Source organism: Xylocopa sonorina, chromosome 12, assembly GCF_050948175.1.
Source record: "Xylocopa sonorina isolate GNS202 chromosome 12, iyXylSono1_principal, whole genome shotgun sequence".
Classification (NCBI taxonomy): Eukaryota; Metazoa; Arthropoda; class Insecta; order Hymenoptera; family Apidae; genus Xylocopa; species Xylocopa sonorina.
The window spans coordinates 4,595,706-4,611,867 of NC_135204.1; the positions used below are offsets into that span (position 1 = coordinate 4,595,706).

The 16,162-nt window shown below is 43.0% G+C and overlaps 1 protein-coding gene across 3 annotated transcripts in view; it reads right to left on the bottom strand.

The window, feature by feature from the left end:
• Positions 1-13,308, bottom strand: part of LOC143429771 (nucleolar protein 4-like) — a 119,727-nt gene extending 106,419 nt beyond the window's left edge. For all 3 annotated transcript variants that reach the window (XM_076905538.1, XM_076905537.1, XM_076905536.1), the window contains exon 1: positions 13,037-13,308. In XM_076905538.1, coding sequence (XP_076761653.1) covers positions 13,037-13,081 — 45 coding nt within the window. In that variant the 5' untranslated portion in view covers positions 13,082-13,308. The remainder of the gene's footprint in view (positions 1-13,036) is intronic.
• Between the last annotated feature and the right edge of the window lie 2,854 nt (positions 13,309-16,162).

The window sequence follows — 16,162 nt, forward strand, 5'->3', positions numbered from 1 at the left end:
AAGAGCCGAAGAGAATTGAATCTCGAACACCTCAGTTTCGAGCATCAAAATTGTCAACAATCATGAATATTCGATATGTGCGCGTATAAAAAATGAAATCAGATACAGTCATTTGAAAGTATAATGAAAACTAATTTACAAAATTCGATGCATGATTCTATATTATTAAAATTCTCGAATTTTCGTTTATTCATGGAAAATCCATAATCTTTATCAAAAAATAGGTGAATATTTCTACTTTTTCGTTGGTCCACTTTTCAAAAGAATACTGCTTCCTCCAAATACTTAATTTTTAGAAAATCTTATGAAATAATAATAATCTCGAAGGGCAGAAGTGATTCGCAATTAAATCCTTTCGCTAATCAGCAGACCCGCCATAAACAATATCGAACGCTTGACAGCTCGTACATCATCACCGCTCCCAGAAATCCGCGACGTCTCCACGGATGAGAAAAAAAATTCGTGCCCCATATTTTTCACTCTCGCGTCGCGCGTCCTTGCGCGACGCGCGCCATTTTTTTTTTTTTTTACTTCACTCTTTGACCAAAGAATAACGACGCGAATAAATACGATCCGCGATACAAGTGGGCGAACAGCAAGGGCGCAGAGTAAATATTACATCGCGAACAGCCAGGGAATAATAGGTACGCTAAAAGCGTCCGAGTTACAAACATTTCTTGCTGTTTCCTTTTAAACACCTCGTCCGTTCTCGGCTAATCCGGCTTAACTTTTGCCGCGTTACTCGGCTGAAACACAACGGGGAGCGCTAATCGTGCCCCGTAATCCATTTGTTGGTACCAGTCAAATTTTTGGTTCGACTCAGAAACGTATTTGCGCGAGTATTGTGTTATCCTGACATCGATACTCGTATCGTGAGAATTTTTCGTTCCTGTTTCCGATAATGAGCCAGTCTACGTAGCTGTCTTGTCTTGCGAAAGTTGTATATACAACCCTTTTTAATAGGATGCTGTGAAAGCATGTTCTTTAGTGTAATGTTGCGTGAAAGCTACAACAGACTATCTATGGTAGCATATTTTAATAATGTGGTCTTCGTGTAACATGATTTATTAAAATTGGATAATTCTTAACATTGTTCAATCAAAGTGAGTATCTTTGCTTAAAACATGTCTAATGCACGATATAACTAGATCATTTGAACAACTTTTCTTTTTTTCGAAAATACTTGAAAATTGAATACTTTAAATATTTGTCTTTGCAATTTTTGTCAGAAAAAAGTTGAATAATCGTTTAAAATCTCTATATGTTAGAAACCTTGGGGTTATATTATATATTAGGTTAGGTACTAGCTATTTAATTACAATAACCAGTATAATAATGTTGTATGCTCAGATCTACGTTAAATTAACTCACGTTTGATAAAATAAAAATATGGTAGCAACCTAATGAAGCAAATAATGTATAATTGACGCGATAAATGACATTCTCCACGATATACTACTTTCTTCAAGTATTTAATATTCGAAAAAATCGAAATACACAAAATGTGACAGATTTATTTATTCCAACCACTATAAAAAGCAACGCATTAATCAGCGTCTGGAAGTGAGGCAAAAGAACGCGTGCGCGTTAAGGGGGTGTTACGCATTTGTGAGCAACGCAGCACCGTGGAATCCCCCGCGTATCTTTCTGCCCCATACCCCGTGGTTCGACCGGCTGATTCATACTTGCGCACCCAGTCATCGACTAAATATTTTTCAATGCGCTCCTCCGTGACAGATACATTGGTATTATCGTCGACGCACCGCGGACGTCGATAAGACATTTTGATATGCCGCTGCCACTCGACTCTCGACAATAACGACGACAGACCGTGAATTCCCGAATGTCGATCACTGGGAGGGAAAAAACGGTCGTATCGATCTGAATATTCCTGTATTTCCTCGATTGAGGTCCAGCAGATCATTTTATTAATGAAATTTTATAACTTCTGATTGAAAATCGTGACGTTCGAGATTTAAAACGCAGGTAATTTTTCGATGTTTGGAAAAATATTTGCGAAATGCGTGCTACAGTAAAGTAATTAACATGTGGCGTGGATCTTGGTGAGTTCAGATGATGAATCCAACTGATCGTGCAACAATTGCTTAACTATGATACCGTCTGGAAATTGGTAATGCGAAACAACTTTTAGTTATTAATTGTGATTGTTCAGTGGCTCCAAGATTAATGCTTGTTGATCACTCATATATATATATATCTCATGTATGGTGTTTGAAGAATTTTATTATTTTTTAGAATATATTTACTTTTTATATTTTATGTATGGTGTTTGAAGAATTTTATTTTTTATGATATATTTACTTCTTACTGTTTTGTTTCTGAATGATGTTTTAATATAGGCTACACTTGCCAGAAAAGTGATACAATTGTAAGTAAGTATTTCCTTTACGTATAAATGTAAGCGTCCATGGGACCGCACCGCTGTATGCTTGTTACTATTTACAATTCTAAAGCTATCATCGCGTCGTAATAGCGACTGTTACTCGGTGGTTGTAAATGTTAAACGTAGAAAACAGTTTGCACAACTAATAAAGCTCCACAAATGTCATCGTACCGCAATCAGAAAAGGTATTTACGCCCGATACGCATGCGTGCAAATAGTGTTTCGCAATCTCTGGGGTCATTATTTCGTGGCCGCTGACGCAGCGATCTTCCATTCATAACCGTTCACTATTTTACGGTCCTGCTAATGATAAATATTAATCGTTCGTAATAACAAATATTAATATTTGCTAATCGCTAATGTAGCAATTTTGTCAACACTTGTGATTGCTATCTTGGGACTGCGAGCGCTACCATTTTATGAATACACACGTTGCTAATTTAGAAACGCCATCAATCCTCGTCACAGACTGAGTGGTTCGCTATAGTGGTTGAAATAAACCAGAAAAAAAGATAATTCTTCATAAATAGTAAGTGATTCTTGTTGAAAGTTTAGAATGAATTGTTTTCGGATAAAAAATTGGATATTTTGGAAGAGTATCAAAATTAAATATAGCAATTTATTATAAAAAATATATATACGATTAGTATTATTATATAGAATTTCTTAATTGGTAACAAAATTTGTAGAAGCATTAGATTATTCTACAATCATGCGAAACGAATTATTAGAAATGGTATAACGAAAAAGATATTCTAGATTGCCAACCTACCTTTGCCATAATGAATTAACTACCACCTTCCCCATTATATATATATGGTACAGTACATATATCATTAATAACGCAGCACAAGCAACGAACTTTTACGAGACACGAGAATTTATCTCGATAATTTTTCTAAAGCACCGAAACGCGTTTCGGGGCACCTCCGCGGGTTTTTTAAAAATTCCATATCCGCGGATAGCGGTCGGACAGTAACATAAAGGGTAATAATTTCGTTAAGTAACGCCGCGGTTAATACGCGCCACGAATCTACCATTCTAATCCAATTCGTGTTAAATGAAAAACGCGTACGCGTTTCTACGTCATTTAGGGGGACCAGACAGTAGATTAACTGCAATATTTTTAAATGGTATCATTGCGAGCCGTACATAGCTGAAATTTTAAAGAGTGACTCTAGAAACTAAAACTAACGAACTACTCTCGATGCGAACACTTCTACTAAAAAGAAGACGAAAATCGTGAAGAATAAAATTGCCTTTGTGGCTTCGTTTCCGAGAAAAATTACTTTGAAAATTCGCACGCATTGACGAGATTCAATATGGTTGCGCGCAGACATTATTATGCTAGATGCTGATATTACACTTGTGCACTTTGTATTTTGTAATTTGTAACCTTAGGCAAAAGCATGCGGTATTAATGAAGATTTTAATGAAGATTTTCGTTTTTAATAAAAAATTTGACACAGAAGAGGGAACAAACGTGGTGTCGTGGGATGTCTAACAGATTATTATCTCATCTAAGTGAATCAGCCATAAGGTATCTCAGTGGCAAGTAGTCGGCTAAACGAAACGTTATTCGACACTTTTGCACGGTGAAGTTTAAGCCATGCGTCATTTACCTGAGACCAGTGATTCTGTTAAGTGTATGTTGAATATTCCTCGTGGGTTTTTGTCGGAACGTGATCGAGTTACGTCAACCGAACGAACTGTGTGAATCAGACTTAATGTGCTTGCATTCGAGATGTAAAAAGTGCGATAAACGGAAGAAGAAGTTCTTTAAAAATTATTATTACGTTATTTGCACATTTCTTATCGATGATCACCCGTTCCGCGAAATTATTTACGTACAACAATTATATTGTACGCGAGGAATGATTCTGGCCTTAGAGAACTCGCTAACGCGAACCAGCGTCGTCCAATGAGAAACGATGTGACTTCCAATTGGTCGATCGCGCCACATATCACGTATTTTTATTAGCGAGACAAGCGGGACCAGAATTGTTGCTCGCGGTTTTTACATGAGATCGTATGTGTTTAAAGATACACGAAATATGCAAAAAATGTTATGTTTAAAATATATATATTCAATTCATGATAATGGAAGAGAAAAAGAAGATTTTTGATTTTCACGTGTCGTAAGAAGACAGCTTCAACTATCACTAATCTTTACTGAACTTGATAGAAGTTTTAAATGTTGTTAATTAGGCAGAAAAGTGCACGTATGTGTATGTACATTATTATAGAGTTTAATGTGATTAATAAGACAACATTATAATAGATTTCGTGCATATCCGGTAACTCACTTCCTGTACAATTGAAATGGCTTTAAATATGCTACATTCGGAAAGATGAAGCTAATAAATTGGATTCATTGGCGTTAAAGATATTATAATTCGAGTTAATGACACGAATTAATTTCGTTTGAAACTCTCCCAATAGTAGAATTGTAAAATTTAAACGAAGTTAACTGCGCTGAATAATACGAGGGACACAATGGTTCAACAATCAATGAATTTCTTCAAATTGCCACTATATCCTATTTCACATCAAAGTGCGAACGTATAAATATTATCCAATCCCTGACTCCTCATAACTAAACTATAAACTAAAATCTAGTTAACTTCAAACTAATATATCATCTCTATTAAAAAGAAAAATCGAGAAAAATTTCCTAAGTCATTAATAATAGACTAACATGCATCAGTTCGCACAAAACCTTACAAATCTTACAGAACCTTGGTTCGCACAAAACCTTGCAAACCTTACAAAACCTTAAATAACAGCCAAGCAAAAAGTGCAGAAAAATGTAAACCAACAAAACCGAAGCAAACTTTCAAAAGAAGAATCGCATCGCCCTTCGAACCAGTGGTCTCAGTTCAACTCTGCGCACCTCGAAGCTCGCACCATCCGAAGGGGCCGAAAGGCTGGCAATTCTCGAAGCGCGTCGTTCGCGTCTCGCCACCCCAGCCCCGAATCTCGTCGATCAGAAGTAGCGCGATGCTCCGCGTGCCTTCCTAATTACCTCGTTCGCGGCGCGATCGACAGAGTAGAAAGGAAGCCCGAGTGCGCGTTGGCCGGGTGTTCCCCTGGCGGGCGCGCATCCGGCTGGGCGCAGGCGTGAAAAAGTTTCGAACGTAGCGGGAAGAAGGCTCTGCTCCCGGCTTAAGCGGCGGCGGACGCGAGGCAGCGAACGAAAGGGAGTCTCTCTCGGGTAGGGAAGATTGATTGGCCGCGGCGAGTGTACGCGTCCGAAAGAGAGAAACAGGAGTGGTTGACGGTAGGACGAGGCGAGGCGGCGGATGGGACGGAGAAAAAGACGGGCGTAGGAAGACGGCCGGAGGGAGCGAGCTGGAAAAATATAACCTGTTGGACCTCGAGGGAGAGCGAGGAGGAGATCGAGGGGGAGGCGAGCGCGGCGCAGGCGCGAACAGGACGGACGATTCAGTGAACGACAGCGGAAAGGAGAAGAAACGAGAGGCGGCGGAGCGAGACAGCCTCGTTAGTTGAAGAAGGGCGAGGAGATCGCGGTGTGAGGGCGTTCGAACGACGAGGGACAGAGAGGGGGCGAGAAGGACGCGGGCGTCCCGAACCTGCCTCAACTCCAACTTGACTTTCGCGGTTCGATTCTGATCGGATCGATCTAACTAGCGCGCCTGCAAGCAAACCAGCCACCGGTATTTACTGTTGCCCTCTTCGTCGCGCCAGCGCCTCGCGCCTCCTCCGCGCCGTTTATCATGTGTTGCATCGCCGTTCGATCGCCGGCAGCCCCCGATCGTTCCTCAATCCGGGACCATTTGTCCTTATTTTTGCTCTCCCTTTCTTTTTCTTCGTTCTCGTTTTATCCGGCCACCGAGTCTGAGAATGGTTCGTAGCTGTTGCCGCCAGCGGAGTTCGCAAGAATTGGGTGAGCGACAGCGGGGGGAACTGTCGAGGGGTTTTCAAGTTCGTGGACTCGATCGAATGCGAGAGAGTATAACGCGTGTACCTTGCTAGGCCTCCAATTGGAGGGTCTTTAAAAATGGTATGCAAATTAGACCAGTTAATGGCATGCGGGTCGTTAACGATCTCTGGCGGATATTTTGGTCAGACCCTCATGATAATTTGCTATATTTTGTTTTATCGTTAAACTAATGCACAATTATGGTTGGAGAGCGCAGACGTCGGACTAAGCGCCATTAATGATCCACGGACGGTGGTGGTTCGTCTATGGCTTGTTAAATTATGCAATTCCAAATGTGTAGGTGGCAAATCAAATTTATGCTAAACCAATTACTAACGTTATTAGATACTACAGTTTTTTTCATTTTGAACTTTGTTTTGGAGAAAATAGGAAGACTTGACTAATTGGTAAATGAATATAATACGGATGATTTAATTAATAGGTGGTTATTCTAGATTAAAAAAGAAGTATGAAATAAAGAATTACTTTTTTTGTACATATAAAGCTTCATTTCGAAAAAAATCAATTGAATTGATGAAATTAATGAATCAAATTTTTAATTCCAACTTCATTTCAAGATTTCAAAGAGAATATTCTAATATTAAAGTATAGAGTGCGTAGAACGAAAGGGTAGAATGAAATCCAGAAAATGAGAAAGAGAAGGGGAGTAATCCTGAAGAATACCAACGCACGAAATTAATTCCCATATCAAGTTAATTTAGTACTACGTAACGTTACAAATTTTAACGTTACTCAACTTTTCTTTAACAATTATCAAATCATTTTTCTCGCACAGCTGTATTTAGTTTATTAGCCAAAGCTTGAACAGTAAAAAAATGGATCGAATCGTTTCAACTCAAAAACGAAATCCTCTAAATATTACATTAATCAACAATTTGTTTGAAGAACAATTTTCAGGCATTTCGGGCAGAGAGCAGCCCGCTCGAACCTTTCACGCGTCGACTTTTCAGTATCGATCGACCAGCAGCCCGAATTTATTTTTGCCCCAATTTGTGCGCGCAGATTGATGTGCGCTGGTTCACGAAAATACATTACAGACCAGCTCCGAAATTACTTCACTTCCGCAAAATGAACCGTTGCTTTCTTCAAACACTCTTTAAAAGCCCACCAACAGCAACACCAGCACCGCGCGCGTGAAACAAAATTCCAGCGATGTCCCCCGATAAAATTCCAACCCCTCGACATTCAATCAATTCTCATTTTTCGCATTTCCCACAGAATTACACCGTTCCTGGCAGCTCTGAAACACGGCGAACAGTCCATTCATCATTAACAGAAATCGATCGTACACCAGCACCAAAACTGCGTCTACGTAGCCCCTCTCGCGATCCATAAACGCGGCAGAAAAACGCGCTTGAAAAACGGCACAAAAATGGATCCGAGCGTGTCCGACAGAACCTAACCGTCCAGTTAAATTCTGGATGGGACGCGGTACCAAAACATTCGCCGCCCAGTTCGTGCATAGTTCGTGCTCGATTTTGTCCTGAATTATCCAGCGAAATGTTCCTGGACGGCGGAGCCATCGGGATTGTTCGAAATTCGCCGTTTCACCCGTGCAGGGACAAAAGGGCGCAGCGGCGGCGTGAAAGATCCGGCGCGGAACCGGCGCACTTTTCGAATCGATCATTGTTACAGCGCCGCGGTGGCTGACGGGATGGTGGCGCACGGTTTTTGGTGCTAAATACGCCAGGCATCGCTGGGATTAATTTATGCAGCCAGACGATCGATCGGCTAATGGAGTTCACGGGGTTGAATATATCCCGGCTACGATCGCTTTCGACCAATTTTATTTTCTACCTCGGCCCTTTATTTTGTACCACGGTTCGATAGAACGGATAAAAGCATTTTGGAGCGCCAGTCAGAGGGGGGGACGGGTGGTCGGACAGGAAGAAATTATTGATAAGTTTTCGAACGTTAGAACGTTTTTAAATCGTGGTTGGTTAAAATTGAACCCGCTCGCCACTTTGTGGGTCTTTTTAAATTTATACTTTTTGTTTTTAATCGTTGTTTAAGGTTATGTACACACGCTGGTACGGGTTGTTAATAGATCGGGGATGCGGAGCACCAATTTATGCGTGATTTTATATGTGCAAAAAGCGCAGGAATATTAATAGCATGCAAAAATATACGATATATTGAAAGTATGGGTTATAACATTTAGAAGAAATCTTAATTTAGACCGTGTTCGTGTAGCTTTGTTTATAAGGATAGATGTATTTGCATAAATATCCATAACCTAGTTGTCATGGTGAGTGCAATATATTTTGGAGTTTGTGTATGTTATGTGTGTGACAAGAAATGGGTATATTGTAAAATACCATTTTTTCATTTATAAAATTAAATTGTGATTAAGTACAGGTAAAGTATAAAATGAAAGTTACGATATTCCTGTCGAAATGAATAGCTTCGGATGAAAAAATTATTAATCTTGAAACGAAAAAAAATGTTTAACGATGGAACGATCGATGGAGCGCAAAAGATCGTAGCTAAAAGTAAAGAGAGAATATCGCAGTGTGTAAAATAGTGGAAACAAGAAAGTGTTTGGAAAAACATGTTATCGAAGGAGGATATTTTTATTTTTGATCCCCGCTTCGCTTTTTTCCTTGCCTCTTCCGGTTCTTCCAAAACATTTCCCCGAACCTCTCATCCAGAACATATGCAATTAATCGCAGATTTTAACGATGTTGCGGTCACCCTATCTACACGCCACCCTTAAAATTACATTTCCGCGTCAATTACCCCCGACACGAATAATTAGAATAGATACCCGGGGAACGAATCGAAAATATGCAAATATAATAATGAAATAACCCTCGGTTACGATCGACGCCCTTTTAACGGCCACGTAACTTAAAATAACCCAAACATTAATAGAATTAAAATGTTTATAAATCGCTACGTATTTGCCGTGTAAACAACGCATTTTAAACCAATTTTGCGCTGCTTTTCAACTGATTTTATTCCTATATTCTATAAATAAATTCATTTTATTCCTGCGTGAATTATGACACAATAATTTGTGGTATATTAAATATCTATTTTTGTTCTAATAACTGACTATATTAATTAGAAATATTTTTCCTCCAAATTGATAAATGCTTAAAACACATTTAAAATACACTTTGAACTTTTTTCGATTCTCTTAAACGATGCAAAATAATTCTTTTAACGATTTCGACAATTTATTTGCTGAATTACTCATTGAAGCAGACATTGTCTCCCACGAAATACAAAACGAGTTAAATTTAGGATTGATGCCATCGATTACGTGCGAACGAGTATCTCAATACGTTTAGAAGCAGGTGGTACGTATAATGAAATTTAACGAAGCCAGAACCGAATGACACACGGTGATTGCACGTCGATCCGCCTGTATAGCCAACGAGACTCTTGAATCGCACACGTGCCGAACGAGCGCGCAGGAAACGCGAACCGTGGACTATCTTTTCGTGCAAGATACACAGCGGCTTAATCTGCGCGAGGAACAGAAAAAGTCCCGCGATAAATCGATCTGATCGATTGAATCATCGCCGACTTCCACGATCCCAATGTCGTCACTTGGAAAACCGGGCGTTATGCGTTCTTCCTCGAACTGTTCGGCGCATCGACTGAATTTGTGAACGTTTCGCTTAAGAAATCGTGAATTTGGGCGAAATTGATATAATTTTTGAGAAATTCAAAACGATACCGGATTATCATAGGTATTTAAAACAAAAAATCAGGGCATAGAATGGACAGAAAGGCTAAAAATTTCAGCATAAAAATACTAAATTACAATTTAAAAAAATTGCAAAAATATATGTATATGGTGTGTATCAAATAAAGATTTAAGAAAGAGGATATTTGGGATAGAAAATATTATTTTGCATCATCTTGCGTTTTTATACGCCCTTCCATTACTGTAACCATTACGATTATAAATTTTGTATTACGTACCAACGCATAAAAAGAAGAAAAACGTATACTTATATAGGAGAAAACATGAAATAAGCTTACATTTTATGTATGTAAAAGGCGAGGTTCAGGGCCACCAGTAAATGCGCTACTATTAAACCTACCCCTTCTCGTACCTTTATTTTACGCGAGTAATCGAACGAGGAAAATCAGTACTCGCCTTGTGAACCCTTTATGATGCCACGTAACTTAAAAGTTGCATAAATACGCTCGCCCTTACACGTAAAACGAGAAATCAGGATTTACCTTCCTAACGCTAAACCGATTTTGACCGTTAATAGCTTATAATGGCAGGAAGACAGATCAGAGTAGATGGATCTGACAAACTATAACTAAAAAATGTGTACAAGCTGTCTCATTGAACGTACATATAAATACTTTTCTTTTTAATGATCGATATCCTCGCATGCACGGTTTTTAGTCGACGTTCCGTGATGCCACGAGTTCTTGTAGCTGGGCAATGGAGTTTCATTATACACAACTTGAAAGTGTTAGTTCACTGATATTTTTTTTAAATAATATTTCGTGTGTTTATTGCTCTCCACTATCGCATTTTATTATTGCGTCATCGTGCTGAGTGGTTTATTTGTGGCAATGATTGTAGTTCTTATCTATATCGTATCGAAATGAAAAATTGTGTACAATCAGTGGCGATTCTTTTCTCTCGCAAGCAAAATTCTGGTTAACAGTTGTTTTGTTTTAAACAACGATTGTTACGTGTATTGTATAGTAAAATGAGAGGCTCTCTTGTACTTTCGTATGGATACGTGCTGAAGAATTGTATTTTAAGGCAAGCATTTTTATATTAATTAAAATAAAATGTTCGTTAAAAATCGATACGTTGGTATGCTGTTATTTGATTTTCAAAAGTTAGAATCTCATGCTTAGAGTTAATGAAAAATGGAAGTAGCTGTTAATAAATTAGTCCACGTTTTATGAAAATTCTTCGAATTCTTCAGTGTAGTTGTTCATTGCAATATTGTACAGCTACATATCCGTGACTTGATAGTGCCAAGTGAAATGTAAATGCAGCTGGGGTACAAAGGGTTAATTGTACAAAGTTCTGTGTGCTAATTTGCGACTTGCTTTGTATGAAATTATGTGTAACGGCTATAAGTTGCAACAAACAGGACTATATTGGTCTACGTCCAAAATTTAAGATGGAGTATAATTAATCAAATTCACAATTTACTCCCAAACAATTACAAAGAATGTTTTTCTTATTTTTATAAAATTAAATGCAAAATTAAATGAACTCAGTGCACATCTATTCTAGGGGGATGATTCATTCCACTTAATCTCCGTTATGCTAACCCTTTTTCGAGCAGCAAAGATTACAAATACTGCTGTTTTCATAGACTACCAACTTCATACACTATTTTCAATCTACAATTTTCTAACATGCGTTCCCACATTTTTTCACATTTCAATGGAAAACAAATATAAAATAACAGGTATTTTCATTGTAAGAAAAAGATACGTAGCAGCTATACATTAAGACGAAATTAAGCCTGAAATACTTATTCCACTATCATTGAACATTCCACTGATACAAAAGTACCAATATAGCACGCAAAAGGGAAAAGAGAGCAACAATTGGTGCAGATACGCGTATGTCGAAGCGTACGGTACCGAGAGTAGTTGGCAAAAACAAAAATCGGGAATAACTGCGCCTGGAACGGTTAATGAGTCAATACGCGTTAAGTGTTACCCTCGCAACTTTTCCGCGAGCGTGCGCGAGGACGAGTGAGAGCGCGCGCGCGCGCGCGCGTACACCCTCGCGACCCCGTCGACGAAATTCGTGTAACTCTTTCAATTAAAACTTTCGCGCGCGGTTCATCTTCCCCCCACCACCGAGGCTTCGTCCGCTCCGCGCGCCACTCCAAAAAATCGCGGAGAGGGAAAAAATTAGAGTGCAGCGGGAATATAATGAGTTGCACGGGGTACGAAACGCTCGGTCTGCCGGCGGAAAACTCCAATTTTCCAAGCTTTCCCGCAGCCCGTTGGATTTCTCTCTTTTCATACTACTTTCTCCCCTTCGTGCGCTGCCGCGACATATACAATCGGTAACAAAAGTCTGCGCGCGGCTACCGATTTCAAATATTGAAAGAACAATTGATGATCAAACCTGTCCTAACTAAATCGCTGATATAAACACCGATATAAACACCAAAGTAAAGAACATGTTAGTAATTACGCATAATGTTTGTTATTTCTGTTTCAGAAATTCCAATAACGAGAAATGCAATTGTAATGATCAATTTTGTATAGTTTAATACATCCGTCGTAACTTTTGAGAGGCGATATTCTCGATTCTACAAAAATGTACGAGATCGCGCGTTTAATTTCAGGTAAAAGGGTATCGATGGCCGTAGCGTTTAAAATCCGTGTTTGCCTTTTAAATATTTGAAATCCAGTAGGTGTACGCACGCAGACTTTTGCGGCTGTGTGTATATCCTCTTATCGCGGGCGCGACTCATCGACGAATGCGGGGACTGGTGTGATTATACACAGAGACGCGGGGATACATCGCGAGCAAAGACTGAGAAAATGACAACCTTGAACCTCGAGCCGTTAGCCCGCGAGTTAAACTTTGACTCCGAACGGCGAGTTTTTACCAGATCGGCGCATCGACGGCTGATTTACAGACTCCCCGCCACGGTTGAGAAAAAGTCCGATCACGTGGCGATACGGTTGGCAATAGGTCGACTCACCTTGTGATGCTGCATGATGGCAGTGGCCTTTCGCTTGGCGGACATATTCAATCCTGGCGCGCGTGTTTTCCTTCTTCTTCTCTAAGAAGCTGCGACCGTCTTTCCTTTTCTTTCTTTGCTCTCGGGTCTCCTACTTCCCGGTCGCCTCTTCTCTCTGTCAGATTACGACGAGTTCTCCACTGACGCACCCCTAAAACCGCGTATCTGTCTGCGGTAGAAAAACGCAGTCGACTGTTCTTTCTCTCGTTCCACTGGCTTTATTCGATTCTCTGTTCTTGTTCGTTCGTCCCGTCCACGGAATAACGATAACACGTATATATATATAAATCTATCGCGATGAGAAACGAGGGCGCAAAGAAGCGAGGGAGATGTTTCGAGTTCGTCTCGGTGGCACGTTTTACTCGCAAAACTTTCTCAGAGTTCTCGTCCCGTCTTCTAGTCCCGTCTCTGTTCCCCGACACTCGCGCTCCGTCTCCTTCTATCCCCGACGAGTACACAACCGCGCGCACTGTCCTCGTCACGCGCGCACAGTCCGCGAACTTTAAGCTCGCGCGCAACACCACGCAGCGGCGCCGCGAACTACCGCGATAAAATTCCCGCGGTTACCGCAGGTGTCGACGCAGACGGGTGCGAGCGCAAGAAGGGCCGTGTACCCGCACGAAAACTGTCCCGTAGTTAACCTCCTTGGCCTTCCGCTCACGTACGCTATACTCCACGGACGAGCTGCCCCTATAAAGTCCATCGAGCCGATGCAACACTGCCGGAATCGAGATCAGCTGGTCGATCGAAAGGTTCGTGCACTACACAGAGTAAGAGAGTGAGAGATAGATATAGATAGGGAGGGAGAGAGAGAAACGGATACACTGGCGCACGTATACACGCCGGTAGACCACACCGCGCAAACGTTCCGCGAGAACTGTTCGGTGAATCGAGCACGATAATCAGTGCCTTCCAGTCTTGGGAAACGTCGCACAGAGGCGTATGGAATGTCCGCGGTACACACACCAAGGACGGACAGTCCGTGGCACACAAGTAAACAAGAGGAAAAAAAGAGGTCGCGCTCGGTTTCGCGCGAGGGACGATCGTGTTCCTCGCGTACAATCACGTCGCGTGCCCGCGCACGCCGCGGGTATATTCGACGACTGTCGAAAACTGTCGTTCGTGCACTGCGGCTGGACGATGCTGGTTGTCGCGCGGCTCCTTTTCTCGACGACGATCTCCCGATTCCACAGAAACTGTCGGCCGATCGCTCGTCCTGTTGCACGCGAGTGCGTGAAAACAAACGCGTCGTACCCCGTTCCTAATGCGAGTGCTGAGAGAGCGCCACGCTCCTAGACGAAATCATAGAACATCCTCACATCACGAGCGCTCACGGCAAACTGGCGACTGGCGACGCGGCGGCGACCCCCCTCCCCTCGCCCACCTCAGCCTTTCCACTACTCTCCTCGACGCCGCCGCCGCGCCGTTCCTCTCGACTCCCCCACGTCTCCTCACCCCAACCACGCCAACCTCGCTCCACGTTTCACCCGTACCCCACGTTTCGCCCTTTCCTTCTCTTCCTCTCTCTCTCTCTCTCTCTCTCTCTCTGCCCCTCTCTCGCGCGCACACACCGGTACACGTCCCATCTCTCTCCCGTTCCCCCGTCCCTCTCCGTCTCTCTCTCATGCCGCGCCCTGCTATGACCCGTACCGCTCTCGCTCCCCAACGGTCCTCCTCGAACGCGTCAACCCTCTCTCCTTCACCCCTGGTGTTCCTTTCTGGTCTCCGTCTCTGTCTTCCTCCCGCTCGTTTCCTCGCCCGTATCCCTAACCGTATACACCTCTCGCTTTCTCCCTCACCAGTACTCTCTCTCTCTCTCTCCGTTCGCCCAACTGTCCGTCTCGGTCCTCCTTTCCATCGTTCCAGCGCCCTCGCGCCGGTTCGCCTCGACCCTCCCCAGCCCGCGGCGGCAGCGGCGGTGGCGGCGGCGGCGGCGTTCGCAGCGGAGGCGGTAAGGTAGGGTCTGTCACCATCAGAACACCGAAGGGGCCGGTGGATGGACGCCGGGTAACTCTCCGAGGGAAAGGAGGGATCGTAAAAGGGGCGCAAGGGGCCGCACGCGGGCATCCGCTAGGGCTTTTGGGGGGGAAAAAGGGAGAAACCCGGAGAGAGAGTAGTATATACCTTTGGCTCTGTTTGATGTGGCGAAGGGGGACAGCGGGAGCGTAGCGCGCGAGGGGGGCAAGAGGCGACGCGGCACTCATCGGCCGAAGGGGCTTCCACGGGTGTGTTAGGCTTGTGCTTAGGAGGGTATGTGCACGCCACCGCTCGGCTCTCTCTCTCTGTATGGACACGTCCGCGCGCCTGTGGATACGTGGACGGACGTACACGGGATCCGTGCTCTCGGTTGCTTGCCCGTCTATCTGTACGCCCATCTCTGTCCCCGGCTCGCTATTTTTCTCTATACTCGTCTCTCTCTCTCTCTCTCTCTCGCGCACCAGCTCGCTCGTACGCTCTTTCTCCTCCCTCTCGTCGCGGTACCAGTGCTGTATGCGATATCGTTGCGCGCGATTCTGGCCTAGCGGTGTGCGCGCACCGCGACTTACACGCGCGCCGTTCATGATGACGAGTCATCCGAGAGGCAAGCATCGAGTGCGTGCTCCGCACCGACTCTTTAATGGCCCGTCTTTCGAGTTATTAGCCAGGCGAAGTAACGGACGATCGTTGCTCGACCACCTGCGGACTTGATAAGGGAGGACGCATCCGCGAGGGTGTCCTGCTCCGAGTGTGGGACCCACTGGTTACGGGGAGCACTCGTCGGTCGGACAACGGTGACTTTGTTCTCGCGAGCTCGCCGCTGTTGAATGAGGCTGCGCCATGAAAGGAACGCGCGCTTCTTGGCTTCTTGGGAAAGATCGTGCGCGATTCGAAACAGTTCCGTCTGTTACGTGGACGGGGTTCCCAATGGGCGCGGACGTAAGAACGTTTCGGTTAAAATCTCGTCTACGTGCGTGGATGACTTCGCGAGCGCGCTCGACTTTTGCGACTGCTGATTTTCGCTCGAGTAATGTATTTTAGTATCGTAATTGCAATTCCGTATACCGACTTAGTGGCGCGCAAACCTTTCTTCTAACGTATGCACGTGAA